At 35.6% G+C, this 18,627-nt stretch overlaps 1 protein-coding gene across 3 annotated transcripts in view; it reads right to left on the reverse strand.

The window, feature by feature from the left end:
• LOC135469969 (uncharacterized) overlaps positions 1-17,941 on the reverse strand; it is a 34,926-nt gene extending 16,985 nt beyond the window's left edge. For all 3 annotated transcript variants that reach the window (XM_064748642.1, XM_064748641.1, XM_064748644.1), the window contains exons 1-31: positions 17,817-17,941; positions 17,145-17,364; positions 16,800-16,872; positions 16,350-16,460; positions 15,964-16,088; positions 15,052-15,235; positions 14,753-14,815; positions 14,152-14,365; positions 13,273-13,385; positions 12,909-13,034; positions 12,487-12,681; positions 12,097-12,242; positions 11,432-11,577; positions 11,032-11,138; positions 10,571-10,668; positions 10,108-10,209; positions 9,535-9,672; positions 9,118-9,232; positions 8,768-8,881; positions 7,198-7,398; positions 6,864-6,973; positions 5,630-5,653; positions 3,993-4,083; positions 3,545-3,682; positions 2,536-2,682; positions 2,219-2,278; positions 1,857-2,011; positions 1,451-1,544; positions 1,097-1,233; positions 422-587; positions 102-199 (exon numbers count right to left, since the gene is read on the reverse strand). In XM_064748642.1, coding sequence (XP_064604712.1) covers positions 102-199; positions 422-587; positions 1,097-1,233; positions 1,451-1,544; positions 1,857-2,011; positions 2,219-2,278; positions 2,536-2,682; positions 3,545-3,682; positions 3,993-4,083; positions 5,630-5,653; positions 6,864-6,973; positions 7,198-7,398; positions 8,768-8,881; positions 9,118-9,232; positions 9,535-9,672; positions 10,108-10,209; positions 10,571-10,668; positions 11,032-11,138; positions 11,432-11,577; positions 12,097-12,242; positions 12,487-12,681; positions 12,909-13,034; positions 13,273-13,385; positions 14,152-14,365; positions 14,753-14,815; positions 15,052-15,235; positions 15,964-16,088; positions 16,350-16,460; positions 16,800-16,872; positions 17,145-17,287 — 3,734 coding nt within the window. In that variant the 5' untranslated portion in view covers positions 17,288-17,364; positions 17,817-17,941. The remainder of the gene's footprint in view (positions 1-101; positions 200-421; positions 588-1,096; positions 1,234-1,450; positions 1,545-1,856; positions 2,012-2,218; positions 2,279-2,535; positions 2,683-3,544; positions 3,683-3,992; positions 4,084-5,629; positions 5,654-6,863; positions 6,974-7,197; positions 7,399-8,767; positions 8,882-9,117; positions 9,233-9,534; positions 9,673-10,107; positions 10,210-10,570; positions 10,669-11,031; positions 11,139-11,431; positions 11,578-12,096; positions 12,243-12,486; positions 12,682-12,908; positions 13,035-13,272; positions 13,386-14,151; positions 14,366-14,752; positions 14,816-15,051; positions 15,236-15,963; positions 16,089-16,349; positions 16,461-16,799; positions 16,873-17,144; positions 17,365-17,816) is intronic.
• Between the last annotated feature and the right edge of the window lie 686 nt (positions 17,942-18,627).

Raw genomic sequence — 18,627 nt, forward strand, 5'->3', positions numbered from 1 at the left:
AACCTTTATAATTATGACTATAGCTGATAGTTTGGAAAAAAATTCATTTACAAAAATTGTGACTCAAAAAATGGCATCAATTTATGTACTTTTGTTCTTACCGCTTGACTTTCTCCATCTCTTCAGTGTTGCGCAATGCTACACCCATTGCAGCTTTCTTCTTCACAAATTCATTCAGCATCAAATCTCGACTTGGTCCCTTGAAAATCAGAATATCTATACTGAATCAAAATGCATTTTTGCATCCAATATTCGTCCCTTCAACACACATATATACACATGATAAAAATAAAATCAGAAGTTGTTATCCATACAGAAACTTTGTGATGTTACTCTGTCAACTTCTATATGCCTCTTAAAGAATGAACAAATACATACACAGTCCTTGTACACTGAAGAAATATAAATCTGGATGAGCTACCTTTTCTAGCTGGATGGAGATAAAAGACTCTATAGTTTTATCCCTGGATTTCGAATCTACTCCTCGTTTAGAGGCTAGGGCTGTGCCCTGGGTGCCACTTGAGAAGCCAGTCATCTGTGTTAAGGTGCTTTTCTCGCTCTTTGTCTCAGTTGGGGTGGCTCGTCCGCTGTAACAAAGGAACACACACAAGTGTTGTCAATAATCCTCATCCCTCTTTCAATATGAGGATTACTGACACCATTTGCGTATCCTATCACTGAGTCACCATGTAACGAATTTATCCTGCAAAGATCCATCAATTCAGTGCAGAAGACCAATGTATAGGAGAATCGCTTCAGCGATGTGAACATCACTGCACCCAATAACATACCACTGAAGTATCATGCCGAAGACACCAGACATGAAACCCAACACAGTTACATCATACTGATACCAAGCCAACCAGTCCTGTTTCCTTGCTGTAACATCTCAGTACTGAGCGTCAAGCAAGGCAGAAACAAGTACCAGTGTTTGAAGTCTTTGTTACAACCGGACCTGGCTCTAATCACTAGGCCACAGAAGTAGTGAAAACACATTGATAGTGCACTTATCTTTTACACAATGTAAAAATCTGGAAACATGTAATACCGTTATTTCTTCTTTCAAATGCAAAATTTTGCTTAACAAATGGTGTACCTTTTCCTATCTCCCACGATTCCTTTCACTGGCTGACAGGCGCTGACCTGTTGGACTGCACAGATCAAGCAGTTCTTGTGAACTACCTGAGCCTTTAGAATCACCTGTAGATTCTCCAGCCCACCTGGACGGTAAACCTAAAATGTAAAATAAAGAGTTCATTTTATTCCAGTACCTTGGTATTACAAACACACTGAACTTCAGTGTCAAAATTCAACTGTTACCAGCTTCAAAAATTAATATTAATTTTGCTGATATGATGAAGGTCTATTAAAGGGATGCAGGTTGTGAAATTCAAAACAAATTGGAATTAATTGGTTGGTATTGACTGGTTAACATACCCTGGTGACTCACCTGAAGAAGGCCATCTCTTCCCCTGAAGCTGAACCGTCCAACATGGTTTTCATCTAGCTCCTGTATTGCCAGGTACAAAAATGATGGGGTATACCTGCCAAATCAAACACCCATTCATAGCACGTTAACATAAATCAATTCTCTGTTAAAAAATTTAGTAAAATAAGTCAAAAGAAGAAAAATATCACAAGTTGTATCTCATATATAAAAAACAGGATTTCAACACTACCTTTGGTAGTCAAAAACAAAATTTACATATGAACTTCAAGTTGGATTAAAAATGAGAATACTGTCTATTAGTAAGTAAAAGATTATCCAGACATGCTTTTAATACTTAACTAAAAGATATTCTACAATTCACCCAATAATCTGCTATGTAAAATTTACAACACAGCAAATATCTCACCTGTCCACACTTGGGTCCTCCTCATGTACAGCTGTCAGAAACACAGGGGGAGGTTTACCGGCATCTTCTTTGAAACTGGCAAATTCAAACTGCACAAAGCGTAGAAACAAATGGTAGTCCTCAAATCCAAGCTCAACAGCCTGTTTTCTGTATACCTGGAATATGTGAAAAACATGGATTCGGATTTAAAAGTTCACCCAATTTTTTTTTTTTTTTGCAGGTAAAATTATGTACAAGTACATGGTTTTCCATAGCATAAAGTGTTAAAAAGGATGCACATCTCAATTATAATAGTACTTATAAACATCAAGCAATGTTATTCTCTTTATTTTCAAGTTTTACACACTGAAAATGGTGGTCACCTTGGATAAAATTTCTGTTTCCCATGCAGCATCCATTAGCCTGTACCTACTTGTCACCACCTGAAAATATTAGAGAAGGTCAGGTGATAATTTCTAAATGTTCATCTATGGATAGCTTAAATGTAATAAATCCTGACATCTACATGATGTGATGGGTAAGACACATAGGAAGTAAATACAATAAAAAAAAAATGTAACCAAAATATTTAAATGTTTTCAAACAGTTATAGGCAAACATGGTCTAAATTCAGTGTTGCCTTTATAATAAACACCTGGTATTGAGCGGACCAACAGTCAGACCATTCTTCTCAACTCACCTCCATCATTCTACAGATGGTAGAAATCATACTGAGTTGCTTTTCCTTGAGTGAGCATCGCCCCATAGTTTTCTCCTCTTGATGCCACTGGGACACAGCGATCTCACAGATAAAAAGAGGGTCCTCAACAAAGACATCTGAGAACAACTACAATGTCAGGAAATAATGTCAAGAAACATATCAAGGTCAAATAAAAAAAGTCCAACAAAAACATTCATGGCCACATTTATTAATCTACACAATATTATGAAACTAAAAAATAAGCATATGCATATTAAAAATGTATAAATACACAACATACTCAAAATTAACATTCTAAACCATTCAAGTTATCTGAATGACAACAACAATAACAATATATTGTTTACCCCTGTGACAAGCATATAATAAAATGAAGGATACCCTATGAAACAGAAGTAACACCTTGGTTCAAAAGTATTAACGAAGAATAACACTATATAACCCCTGTAAGGGGAAACCTCAGATAAACAGAATCATCAGCAGTTACAGTAAATTTTCCTGATGTGATGTGATAATATTCCTTATGCGACATTAAATCAGGCAGATGAAATGTTGAGTAAGGCAGTTATGTTGTAAAAACATCACAAATCAGCAATGGGTGAAATCAAGAGTCCTAGTATGACCTCACACCATGTAATATGACAGAAAACTTCTGTACCATCGCCTGAAACTTACAACAGCAGTTTTAATACTTTTTTATGTATACTTTAGGAAAGCCTTTCATATTACATGTATTAACAATGCTTTTACACATCTTGACACTGGAATAGCTCTTATAAATTTCTGACATTTTATCTTTTAACAGGCTATTCACCTAAATGTGACCTGTGTGCAAAACGACATCAACTTTTCATGAGATGTCACAGCTCAGATTTATTAACAGAATTTGAAGTTAAATCCCATAAGTCAAATAAAATTAATTTAATACATTTAACATCTTTGTTATGCAATACATGTACATTTAAGTTTTCTGGTATTGGTAACTTACATCCTTCTGTATGTGTGGTGAGTATGACCTGCCCATCACAGGCAGTTTCTCCCACTCCTTCAAGCAGACCTCCAGCAAATTCCTCTCCAACATAACCATCTCGTACGTTGATTCAGGGCGATGCATATGTACCAATTCCTACATTAACACATTTCATGGACTTAATATGGAGGTTAATATAGCCTTCCAAGGACACTGCATTTTGTTTATTCGTGAGTGATTACCATACATGAATGTGTGCACTATTAAGACTTCCCATTAGCACACTAAGACCGGTGTGTCTGGTATTTTTTGCTTTTTTTTTTAGAGTGAGACTGTATCACACACTGCCGTCCGATAAAAGTGGGCAAGAAAACACATTTCCACTGATCTTCAGTATGACAGTACAATGTACATGAACTCATGCTAGCCAAAATGTTGTGATTTACTGGTACATTATATAACATACCCCATAAGCGTACTTCAAGGCTTCTGGAAGTCGAGATGATATTGCAAGAGATGGATGGAACTCCATCAAGAAAACATTCTTCAGGGCTGATCTGAGAAAGTATACAGATAAAAAAAAAACAAGCATATACTACATGAAATAATATTTAAACACATTGTGGAAAAAGACAATCTTTTAGTAATGTTAGTAATGTTGGCTTAACTTACACCTTTTAATTTAACAAAGGTGACTACAAGCAATGTGCATCATATATGTATATCATGCAGGTAGTAAAGCCATCCTTAAAAATATCTTTTGGGCGTAAACTGATGGGCTTAACAAATTTAAATCATACCTAGCCAAAAGTGTTTACTGGCCTCTAGTTTATACATTTAAAAAAAAAACACTTTCCATTCGTAACATGGTCATATACTTTATTTTGAATGATGTCTCAATAATATTTTTTGAAATCACATCATAGTGGCTTCCAGACCAAACTTAAAACCAAAAAAATTAAAATTTTCCCACGGACAGACCCAACTTTGGAATATATTAAACATGGCATTACACCCTACAAATGTATTTTAAGGCCTAATTGCCTAATTTCGCAGTGCACATTTAACATAACAGCAGAGAGATGAAAAGAATGTCTGTGTTAATACTGTTTTCTCATTAAAAGGTATTTAATAAAACCAAGATATATGCATGACAAACTGAATGCCAAATAAATTCATATATGGTTTCGGTTTATTATATCTGTCACAAATGACAATGACATTGTACCTAAATTCACTCGTGAGATCTAAGGTAATGCCATTCTACAAAGCCAATCTACAAACACATTTAAAAAATGAGAAATAAAAAGCCATCTGACCACCACATTATTTCCATGGATATTGCCACAACTTACTATTATTCAGGAATTTGGGATAGAAAATTGGTTTGAAGGACCAAAATAATATATCAACCTTCTAATCTTTCTCGATGATGTAATCTTCAAATCCCATTATGCGTTGGGTGCATAGATATGGCATCAATGAACAACATAAAGTTTATCTGCAAATTTTATGGATATTTGTCTATTGTAAAATTAGCATCCATTTAAATCATAAACGTAGAAGGTACAACAACAAATGATTCATAGCAACCAGGAAAAAGAACAGGTAAAAATGCATATTGAAGCAAAGTACATAAATCCATGCATGAAATCTCTTCCACATGTAAATATGCCAATGCTAAAAACAATCACTTTTCATTCTATGTTGTCAAATGATGCTGTCAAACAGTGCAAGGATTCTGGAAACAATTCTAATCTTAAACTGCACATCACACACAGGCCCTATGATGTGCATGTATTACCTTTATGTGTGAGCACATCAGTGTCAAATACAGCTTCTTAACTTGGGTATGCTTTTGAGAACAATAATTTCGGCTAAAAGAATCATTCAAAAAAACACTGTTAGGTCAACTTCAAAAGAAACACCTTTTTAATTAATATTTTATTTTATCTTATTTTGGGCCCTCAGTATGGGTACGGAAATTCTATGGCATGTGATCCCGTATGTATACATGTTGATTGAACTATTCTAGCGATGAATCGTGCTGTGCAAAGACAAAAAATGGTGCCACACAAATGTAAAACAGGTCATGAAAATTACCGTGGGACTTCTTCTTCCTTATGACTGGAAATCAATAAGCATTTAGAGTAAGAATAGTGCCATGTAGTGACCAAAAGTGAGAAGTGGTGCTGGATCCAGTTAAAAACTCTGATAATGTTGACTCCAAAAAATAATGGTACTTAAATAAAAGGTTTTACAGATGGAAAAGTTCCCACATGATGAAAACACACCACTGGATTTGATCTGATACTTACTCACCACCATACACAAATTGCTTATTTCTCTGTATCTTTATTCCTGATACTGACCAAAGCTTTCCACAAGACAACTGATATGTAAAACAGAATATTTGTATTTATGAATACCCATCTACATGTTAGACTACTATATGTACTTTATTGCTTACTGTTACATCACATATTACCATTTATTACAAACTGGCTCCATTGTTTGCTGCATTTCATTCATCCTATATATGCAGTTCAGCTGCAGAATTTCTATGACCAAAGGTGTTCAAGGTTCGTACATCACATGTTTAAGTGACACACTGGGTGTCAAGTGATGTGTACTGCATGTTGGGTGTCAAGTGACGTGTACCACATGGCTAAGTGACACACTGGGTGTCAAGTGATGTGTGCTGGGTGTTTAACTAACACATTAGGTGTCAAGTGATGTATACCGCATTTATTTAAGTGACACACTGGATGTCAAGTGATGTGTACTTGGTGTTCATCTGACACATAGGGTGTCAAGTGATGTGAACCACAAGTTTAAGTGACACAATGGGTGTCAAGTGATGTGTACTGGGTGTTCAACTAACACATTTGGTGTCAAGTAATGTGTACCACATGTTTAAGTGAAACTCTGAGTGTCAAGTGATGTGCACTTGGTGTTAAACTAACACATTAGGTGTCAAGTGATGTGTACCGCATGTTTAAGTGACACTTTGAGTGTCAAGGAGTATGTATCAGATGCATAAGTGACACATCGGGTGTCAAGTTATGTGTACCAGGAGCTCAAGTGACACATACTGGGTTTTCAACTGATTCAAGTGATGTGTACCAGGTGTGTTCAACTGATATTACATATGAATTAGTTAAGGACTATAACAAAAATATGTTCAAACATTTAAACAGTGATCAGGTAAAATTAATGATTCTTGCCAAACAATGAAACCACTGTCAGTTACTACCTGAGTTGAAATAGCTTTAACACCTCAACCTCAGGTAGTAATTTCTTTACATGTATACTTAACTAAAGTTGGTGAATTTACCTGCTCATATTAATAGAGACTGGCTGCTTTGGTATGACTTTATGGGGTAGCCCAAACTCCCCATCCCCCTCCCGGCACACTCTCTGGGCATATTCCCTCTGCTCCTCAATCTAAGAAAAAAATAACATTTAGAGTATTATGTAAACAAATGTAAATGCCACATGAAGTTATTATAGCTTACCATAAAATAAAGTTTATGCAAAAAAAAAAACAAAACAAAATTCAATGCTATTTCATGTCTTTTCATCTCTTCTTTTTAATGCTCCTTTACATGGTGCAGACTTTTCCTTTAAAAAGTCCTTACTATTAAACTGCACTGGAAGTTTTCACAAACCTGTTTATCAAGGATGCTTTTCAGCAGTTTGCAGTGTAACCTCAAAGTGACACATTCAGTCCTGTAAGTCTTGATGAAGTACTTGTCTTTGAAATCAATCCGTGGTCGTTGATGTATGATGTTTGTGATTACTTGTGCAAGAGCCCTCTTCTCATCTCGGTCAAAAACATGCTGGTATGCTTCCAGGTAACAATCCAGCAGCTAAACCAACCAAAAAAATAAATAAATAAATAAATAAAAAAAAAAAAAAAGGACATTGTGGTAATGATCACATTGCTAAGGCAATAAGATACCATGTATAAAATATATAGCAAATTTATGTTTACATATTATTACATTAGATATCTTTATATGGTCAAAGAGATTAATTTGAGCAAAATAGGGGGACCTGATGGAGAATGCTAAAATAAGTAAAAAAATGCAATGACATTTATATCATTTGGCTCAAAGATTTTATTGGTGGGCAAGGACTGATGTATCTTACTGTCTCAATGTATCTTAAGCTCTATGTAGCTTAAGATCAGTTTTCAAAAGAATCTTTCCAAAGGGAAAGTCATTCCACACACATGTCTAGTACATGTACCTTATTTTGGAATAAAATTCGAATATAAACCAAAAATTCCAGTTTAATAGGGGAGTTTCGAGCTCAAAATCTTTTATTGTTGGAGGCAGAAAAGTCCAACTGTATCATGTGATCTGTCAAAAATCTTGGGCAGCTATTTTTGATCTCAATGATTCACTAAAACATGTGGGTCTGTAAAATGTGCCCAAAAAAGTATTTCAATGTAGACAAAAGATAGAGAAAATTGAGAATCTGAGTGTTTTGTGAACTGGAGAAGTCCATAATGGAAAGATGTGTCATTTGTGCCTTTGGAAAAGGGTGAGACAGGTGATCAGTAAATCAATTTCAACAAAGTTGCCAACTCAAAACTCCTCTATTATCAAGACATCTAAGTAAAGGTCAATATTTGCACACTGTATGAATTAATTAGTGTACTGATACAAACTACGTGAAATCTAACCACAATCCAACAATAATGCAGTTATTTACATTGTGCTATAATATTGAATGAACTCCCTTTCAAGTTCAAGTTTAGGGGTCAACCAACTGTATATACATCATGTAACATGACATGGAAATCATTCTATTCAACTGACAGGGACTGGGGTTCAGTTCCCAAAACCTTAGCTACCAAACCCTAAACAAGCATAAAAGAATCCATATGAAACTCAAACTGCAAGTCTCAAACTTATACCTGGGTTGTTGATATTGTTGGTATTTTACACCCTTATGTTCCCTTTAATGCTAAGAGCTAAAGTTGAGCCAGGATATCAGGATAATTAAAATTTGTTGTACTAAAGAGAAGACATGTTTCACTATACATATGTTAACACTGGCATGGAAAAGCTGTAGGGTAGCTGTAGAGGCCCCATTTCTTGGTGTGCTGGTATAGTGGATATAGATATATACATATATATATATATATATATATATATATATATATATATATATATACCTGTACATGTACATGTAGAATTACTAAGTAAGTTATTCACAAAGTAAGCACACCTCTTTTTTGCATTCCATGAAGGCTGTTTCATTTGTCCAGATGTCCATGAGGATAGCAATCCTGTCAACTTCCTGATGAGCATAGCTTGATAGATCTGTGTCACCAGCAACTGACTGTCAAAGACAAACAAAATGGTGACATTTATTGACAACATGATTGGATATGACAAAAAAATTACATTGTTACAAACATCAGGTCACATGTGTAGATTTGTAACCATCATTACCAGGTGATGTAAACATTTCAATGTCCTGGATGGCTTATTTACATGTACTACATGTACATTTAACGGATTGTATTTTATGGCCTTCTAGCAGAAACTAAATAAGATCCAACACTGGTTATGTACCTGTCGTCTTCTGAATGAGCTTAAACTGGATCTTTTGATACCAGATGCTGTCCTTAAGTCTCTGTCCTTGTCTATAAAGTATGAGGCCAGCAGTAACAAGTCATTTTCCAGAGCTCTACAAAATGCCACATCAAACAAACAATGTTTCAAAATGTCACACAAAAGCAAAAAGGTTTCATTAATATCACACAAAGGAACAAGGATAAATTATTATTTTATTATTTTTTTTGTGGGTAAGCTTTTATGTGTGTGTATGTTTTTCTTTATCCACATTTACTACACAGTAAAGACTGAACAACATCAAAGTAGTTATGGAATGTAAATTTTACAAACGTTTTCAGTAAATGTAAAAAAGTTTACTGTTAGTTAATAGGTCAGACAAGACTACCACATGTACACCCAGTACACAATACATACTTGAGGTCATTCATGGCTGCATCATAGACAATGTAATAACCCTGCTGATCCTGCACGTGGACACGGCCTTCCTCCCACAAATAAAAGTCATCATGGTTTTGAATGTCACAAAACTCCATAAATTCTGTCTCGCTCATTCTGTGGAGAAATAAAATCAATAATGTGTTACATTATGTCCTTTCTGACCTTTCTGGCACATGTGGACATCAAACATTTTAAATGGAAGGCAAACACAATGTACAAATGAGGCTTGAGAATCTACTTCAATAATGCAACACATGTTGCAACAACAACACATGTTGTTAGGCAAACATTTCTGATTACCTTTACTTTAACATTTATATTTGAAAAAATTTCACAACAGGATGAATGATGAAGAATTTGAGAAGCTCAGAAGTATGGACCTTAAGGGGTGTCGGAGGGAAAGAGGTGTCATTTTGGACCAGTAAGAATTTGCTTACCTTTAGTGACTGAAGGCCTTGATCTCCATATTGTGTCATAAATATCATTTTTCAAAATACAGCACTCAGGCTAGTGGTAAGCAACCATGCTTCATTTAATCAAGTAACTTACTTGAAATCTAAAGGAGTATTGTGAAGATATCCATGATACCCAAGGCCGCCTCCTCCTCCAGTTGTTCCATCCACTTCTGTCCCCTTGCGATGGTTTTGCTTGCTGTACGCAAACACATTCACACAATTGTGATAATAATTTTGGCGTCAATTTTGTAAATGTATGTACTGACACTTGAATAACACTTAAACAATAAGTGTCACAATGTGAAACTAAGTTTCGCAGGTTTTGCGGTCAATAATTTACCACAAAAAATAATTCCAGTGAAAAATATCCACTATTGAATCATTCTTAAACACTCTTTAAAAAAATCTGAAAAAATAAATGAAAGTATTTTTACACACAGTTTTCAGTTGTCTTTATGATGAACTTTACTTCATATGTTAGCTTTCTTTTCTACCTTAAAAGATTTGCACAATTCACAAAAAACATACTAATTTTTCTAATTTGCAATCAAGGTTACCTGGCCTGAGTGGCTTTGTCAGCCTCCATTGACAGTCCACCATCATTAATGGTCAGGGTCCTCTCCACCGAGCGGAAGTAGTTGAACACACTCAAGCACTGAAAATAATACAATCATAACACTGAAGCATAAGTTTGGCTAAAAAAAAAAAGAGAAAAGATTATTAGATGTACCTGTTACTTTAACTATTACAATAATTAATATAGTGCTGTTTTAATTAATCAACTATTCTTGTAGGTCAAATGGAAAGAAATATTTCTTTTCCAATGGTTAATGAAAACAAAAATCCCCAAATGAATATTCATTTAATAAAATCTAATACAAAAGGATTAAAACTAAAATAATGATATTCAAAAAAACAAAAAATGTCAAGCCTCATCTCAATAATGCATGTAGAAATGGGCTCAATCTGATCATAACTGTCATCTTAGAAATACATGTATTAGTGTTTTTGTACTCACCGTTCTCTGAAGATCTCGTATCCTCAAGTGTCTTAAAAGTAAGTATGACATGTAGGCTCCCTGTATTGTGGCTGGGTCACTGCACTCTTGGTCACCTTCATCCAGACCTGTCAGTAACACATGGAACCACAAATAACAATATCATTTCTGCATGTAATTCAAACTGCCATTTCAAAAAAACTAGGATTTATGAAAGGCAAGGTTTACTGAACTATATTTCTGGCATATCCCAACATGCAGGAGTCCAAGTAAGTTTTTCAACATTTTGTTTTAGGATATAAAAAGAAAAAAACTACTATTAGGGAGCGAACCATGGAGGAAAGGAGACTACAATGGTGCCTTCATGCATGCAAGTCATTTGTCAAAGAAATTATCAAATACTAATGGAAAATTTGCATACCCAACATTTGGACACTGTTGAAGTAACTGTAACTGTCTTTGCGTTTGCCCCACCCAGAGGTTACACTGGAAGAGCGTGACAAGTTAACATTCTCAATGTCTCTCTCATCAATTTCCTGGACCTTCGCATCTTCGGATTTCTCACCCCTAAGAATCATACATATACATGGGTTACAATCTGTTACAGTAGAGCTGAACCACGTTATTCCAGCCAGAAACATTATCACATACACTGTATTGTCTATTTTCAATTACCTTTTCATTTTGTGTTAAGTGTGTGGCCAAGCTAAAAAGAAAGGGAAATTCCCCCCATTCCAGAGGTGGACAATGTTAATATTCCAATCTTATACATTTCGCAATAAACATTCTGGTACAAAAAAATATGTGGTCAGTCAGGGACCTGTTTCATGAAGAAGTAGATCACCATAGTAAATGAGATGGACATGGAAGTGTGCCAGCTTTTAGTAGAGGTCCACAGGAGATATTACATGTACTTCAAAACATCTGACCTCACTGACATATATATTTTTATTTGACTTTTTTTTTTAAATGCCACACACAACGTTTCATTTATACAATTGCTTTCAGCTTTTTGGGTGGAAGAAACTGAAGATAGCCTTACATGTATCTGCAGCATAAAGACTTTGGCAGAAAACTGTTACTTACAAACTGAAAAAGTCAGGGTTTGAATATATCCTCTTCATAATTGTGGCCGTGTTGTAAGGTGTCTTGTTCGCTGTGACTGAGGCAGCCTGTACACCGGGAGGATCCCGCACCAAAGCTGCATGTTCCTTCAAAGCCTTTAGCACATGCTACAAAATTGTAGATGTGTCATCAGATTCATATATCTAGCAAAGATGTAAAGAATTACATCACCTTAACATAGATCAGTGAAAGGGATATTATTGATAGAGTTAGCAACATTATTATGGTTCTCTGTTAAACTGAAAATGAAGCCTATATACCTTATATCTGGAAAAGAGATAGTGGATGTTATTTGTTTAGATGTACTAAATGAGGAATCAGGGCTAACTATTACTGGGATACAACCCTTACCTCAGCATCCATCACCTGCAGAAAGTGTGATTGCACTCTCAACAGTTCGTCAATCTTCTTTCTGTGGCGCAGCTGAGTCATTTGCTTTTCTTGATGTGCATCCTTTTCTGGTTTGAGTCTCACAAACTCCTGCCAGTTGGCCTCTTTCTTCAGCGCATGTAGAAATGTGTCTGCTCCCCAATTCTCCTGGCCAGCCTACAAATATAGCCATGAATGACCATATGTGCGAGTAGTCACAGGCATACCATGATACTAAATGAAGTAAACACAGTGTTTGCACTGCCATTTATACAGGTAAAAGCTCTGGGATTATTTTGTAGAAAATTACAAACAGCCAGTATGATTTCACAACGGTGCAATGACATGGCTGCCCTAGTTATTGGGCTACTTTTTTCTTTTGAGATAAAAGAAACCACACAAACCTCAAATGTATCATAGGTTCTAAATGTTTTCATGTGCTCCTGGCGTCCAAATATCTGTCGAAACTTTTTGTTGACCATGCTGTATATTTCCATTTCTTCAGCAGAAGTGGTAACATTTTGCACATCCTGACAAAATAAAGAACCCATCATTGCAAAACATGTTTGAACACACTACATAAACAGCTCTGTCTACATACTGTTCCATAGCTTACGTAAAAAGTATAGTACAATATAGTAATTGTTTTGGCATCACAGAATGATTGCCTCCATCTTGATAAAGCTTCTCACGGCAGTTCAGAATAACTAGCTTTTACAGCAATTTTGTTTTTGTTTTTCAAAATCCACAAACTGTATATTTACTAACATAACTGATGCCATAGATGCTGAGAAGGAAGCTAAGAACTTGGCGCAGCTTTTCAAACTCATTCACATGGAGAGGCAGTTGAAGTAGTTCTTCGTCCCCTGCAACACCACCCCCTGAAAGTTTACACAAAACATGCATAATTACTATTAATAATGTAGAAGCATATTTATGCCAATTTCCAAACAATTTATTTATGCATCTAGTCAAGTGGTGGTTAACAGTTGTTGTGAAAGGATCTTTCTTTTGATATAAGACCATATTCCTAATGAGTGGAGGATCTAGTGCTGGCATTAAACCACCTGGGCAAATCTCTTGACTTTAATGAGATCACAGCAAGTAGGAGGGTCACATGAGTTTAATATCATTTTGGCCTCTAAGAAAACATATGCACCAGTTTTACACTAATCTCATCGCAAGATTAGTTTGCTCAAAAAATCTGAACTCAGCTGGCTTGTTTGTTGTCCAAATATCTTGGAAACAAAAGCAAAACTCTTAAATGATAACATGATAATTTAATCTTTTAGCTGGATTCAAACCTAAACCCATATAGCTTAATTATAAGAAAGAAAATGTTTTTCAAACATTTTAAAGGCCTAATATCCTACAAGACTATTTAATTTAAGTAAAGATTTTCACAATTAAAGATGGATACGGTTTTCATACCTTATTTGTCAGTACATTCAAAAATAACGCATTATCATATAAACATGAAGAAATCAAGAACTTTCAAGGCATTGAAATTTTTTAAAAATAAAATTCAAATATTTTCTGGGATTTCAGGGACCAGTTGTAACCCTCTGTTAACAAACTTTAGTTCAACCTATTATCCAAGTTATCAGCAAGCTGTGACCAATTCAGCACTGAAAAGTAACCATGTACCTGCAGCTGCTGAAGCATGGATAAAGGAGGAGGAGGTCATTGGGACCACAGTGAGGAGTGTTGAGCTGATAGGGGGTGGGACTGGAGGCACATTGTTTAGGATCAGTGATGATGTAGCTGATCCTCGGCGGGAGTCAGCAGAGAATGATTGTGACACAAACAGAGAGTCGTCCTGGTAGCGTGATGCCATCCGGGATGACAAGGAGGCTTCTTCCTGCAACACAACAGATTTAATACAAGTACTATCTCTCAAAACTGATGAATGCACATGCAATTTGAACAAGTACATGTACATAATCTAAATACTGTATTTGTAGGGAAGATTCAACCACCATTACACTTTTAGAGGCAAATAAAGGCCATAAAACAGTAGTTTTGGAGCTTACACTTACATTTTCCCAATAGGAGATCAACCTATCTTCTGAACAAATCTTAAAACACTTTCCTAAGATCAAGTATTGTGAGTTATTAAAGGGATACAGCTGTTACATTGTACTTTACTTGTGGATACATGTGCAGGAGGATATCTGTTGATTTTTTCAATTCCTCACTTTAATAATTCAGGAGAAAAGAATTAATGTATGTATAACATAAAATTTACCTCTCTATCCCTTTCTTTCACAGCAAAATCCATTTTTCTTGTCACAGGCAACCACTGTAACACCTGTGAAGGAACAGTAGATGGTACTTAAATGTACACGTGAATGAGAGACAAAACATGCTTGTTCTGTCAAAATGCATTGTATCTATGGTTGGATACTCACATCAGCATTTGACTGTGTTAACATGATGCAAACAAACCTAGATTTCCCATGTGAAAAACAGTTGAATGGAGATTGCTAATCAATTTAAGAGTTTGGATATACAAGAAGACAGATGTTCTCATCTGCATCAACATACCCGTAGGTACTGGTTAAACATTTTCACAGAGTGGAGGTGACAGACAAGCCAGCGGAGGTAAATAAGAAGATCTTCTTCTTTTACTGCCTGGATTCCCTGGTCTGTGTGTGACAAATACCCTTCCTTCACCACGGCCAGGCGCTGAGCTCTCTCAATGCAGTCTCTGTACTCTGCCATGATGTGTCTAAGAAGTTAAATGTAAGTTTAGTTTATGGAAACATGTGGATACAAAATCTTTAAAAAATGTCCATGACATTTACTATTTGTAGAACATCTGACTCGCAAAAGGGAGTGTCCAAGTACAAGTTGTGCTTTAAAGATTTCTGCATCAGTGGTTGATTAAATACCAGTCACAATAACTCAAGTATCAAATAATATTATACCTACATGTATAACTGAAGCCGAATATATGTACCAAAGGAAAGATTGGATATTCTAATAGTGGTTTCCTAAATGTTTAAGTGCTGAGCTGACCACAAAGTAAAGGTATACATGTATACATCATGATAATTATGGGTCACATAATACTGGCTCTTATTTTTTTTTTTTTTTTTATTGTCCACTTTGGGCATTTTTAGTTCCCTTTAATTAAGAAGAAATACTTACAAAGTGCAACTGGATTCTACTGATATGAATCCACAAGGGCAGTTGTTTTGTAAATGAGTTTGAAGGCACAATTAATTTTAGAACCCACAAACACTGAGGTACAGGGGCTTAACAAATAAATTCAAGCTCAGAAGTGGCACAAAACATTTGCAGCACCACATCCTACACAGCTTAAATGGCAGCATGATATTCAAGGCAGTTTACAAATAAGCTCTGGCATAGCATGTTAAAATATATTTCATTGTATGACAACCTTCATGTGTACAGGTAAAGTAAGGTATAAATAAATTCTAGCAGTATACTCACTGGAGACGTGCATGGTATAGTGTATAAAGAGACTCAACAAAATTGGTGTTTTCACTGAATCTTTTCCATCTCAGCATGTGCATGTGTTTACACTGAACCAATTGCTGTATGCGGTCTAAGAAGTACTGAAATCAAAGCACAACAGTGGTGAGAAAGGCTAGGTAAGTAAACAACACATACTGATTATTAAAAGAATAACAGTGGTAACAAGAGTATTACATTTTCTGTAGCTATGATCTAAACAGATTTATCATATCATGCAATTATTTCCCAATAACACATCAATCTAATGACCATTTACTATCTGCAACATGCTGTCAATAAAGCTTTGTTGGAAAAAAAACAAAACATGTTTCATATTTCCAAAAACATATTCCACTGATTACCTGATGTAGTAATAAGGGTATGCTGTTTTTTGTGTACTCCTCTTTTTGTGTTGCTAACATTTCTTCCTTCATGACATCAGCTTGCACTACAAGGGGTTGGGCTTCACTGACCTGCAGGTCAAAAGCAAGTGTTGTATCAAAATACCAACGTCTGCATTAACTTATCAGTAGATCTCATGTACAGCAATCGTAAGAGTTTTACTTATTACACTTTCTGCAATGAAATTTACAAATATAATATTTATGTGCTACATTAAGCTACAAAATATGTTTTGCAATTAAAATAGAATCATATCAAAATGGTATGTGTTTTAAGGTGCATTGAACATGTTATCAATATCAAACATAACTTTAACATAGCTGTCAATATTACAAAACATGTAAGGGAAAATGTGTAGCATTCACTGCAATTAAAGTTTACTGAACTTGTAAAAGGCAAAGAAGACTTACTTGCATAGCTCTTTCAATGATGAGCTTTCTATCATTGCGATAGTGACTGATACTTTTGGGTATAGGCACAGAACTGCAAAGATTCAATGTAAGCTCTCTTTGATCACACGGCATGTTTGAGTATGAATGGTATACAAGTGTAAAACAAGAATAGTAAGAAATGTAGCTAATTTGGACTTTTTAGGCTAATGGTAATTTAAAAAGTCATCTTTATACAGCTGATTAAACTACATTATGTGTAAAGATCAAAACTGTACTTATCTTTTGTCACCCTCATTTTGGTGATAAATGCGTACACTACATTAGCAAGTTCAATAGACAATTAAACAGGAGACAAATAAGTACCTGATAGGTTTAGATGGAATTCCATGAATCATTGCATTTTCCTCAAGTTCATTTTTCAACTCATCCAATTCTTTCTTTAGTTCAACCTCCAGATCTTGAACCTTTTCACTCCCAGCTACCCTGTATATATCTGTCCACTCCATGATTTTGACAAATATATGGCTCTGATATCCAAGTCCAAAGGGATCCAAAGATCACATTTAACGACTCTCCCCGAGATCTAGAGAGAATGTTTATACTCACAGTATATAAATCAAATATCATAATAATAGCATCTTAATAGCCTGTGAGAAAGAGAAATAATCTTAAAAAGGTACTGCCCAAATATTTTAAATATGCTAACTTTATTTTGTCATGTGACGATCTGTAGTCTGTACTAGTACTAGACCTACCTACATGTATATCCCAGAGATGGCTTAGTAAGCCCCACGTCATTGGTTGTATTAAATAAGACAAAACATCTTTCCAAAAACGTGGAGAAATTAAGGAACTCGAACATTATTCTATTCCGAGCTTCACATAACGTAAAAATAAATATGTTTGAACACTAATGCGCATGTTTCCCACTGTAAACTTATGTTGTTGTTGTAGTTTAACGCTAAGAGTTACTAATAATTATTTTCTTGTGATTAAGGTCATCTGCATCTACTCTAATTGCCAATTGATACTTACAATTGCCACTGTTTATCTTCGGGTAACAGCATGGGAGATAATAGCATAAAACAAATACATACAAGTTACAGAACCCTTGCAAACAGCTGCATTTTTTTTTTCGTGGCTGCTATGTACGCCACTTCTTAACAACCGCTAGGGGGCGTGCACATGCAACTGAACATAACCCGAACTGGATCCCCGGATGAATTGACAACTGAACCAGTTCAGCCAAGACAAGACACGCAAGCACTGACTTTACAAATTCCCCGCTGAGTGTGGTTGTGAGTGCATATTAAACTTGTCAAGTCAAACTAAGCTAAAAAAAAAAAAGGGTTGAAAGAACCACATACCAACACCTTCACAATTACTACAGCTATATTAGAAAGTAAGCCTACCGTAAAGAGGACAAATTTTGAGAAAATTAGCCAGACAGGCCTAAACCAAAGCCTACTACATCCAATCATCATGATTCGAAGAAAGCTACGCAGCATTGATGGGCTTTTTTTTTTTTTTTGCTTTTTTTTTTCCATTAGCCCCGGCTGTACATTTTACACAGACATGGCTAAACGCATAGGCCAATCTGTTGCTCACTATTACTACACTTCGACTACACGCAGAAAACATGTAGAAGTACATAGCTGTTTGTCCGGCGGAGTTTTTGTCCGTAGTATTTTTGCCTTTGGTCATTCGTGGGAAATCGTTGTTTTAATTACTTGATTATCCGTAGAACCGTGAGTAAAACCTTGTGGCTCAACTACCTCGTTGACCCAGGAGTCTCTCACCAATGCGGTCGCTGTGAGTTCAAGTCCAGCTCATGCTGGCTTTCTCT

The sequence above is a fragment of the Liolophura sinensis genome, chromosome 7 (genome assembly GCF_032854445.1).
Source record: "Liolophura sinensis isolate JHLJ2023 chromosome 7, CUHK_Ljap_v2, whole genome shotgun sequence".
Lineage (NCBI taxonomy): Eukaryota > Metazoa > Mollusca > Polyplacophora > Chitonida > Chitonidae > Liolophura > Liolophura sinensis.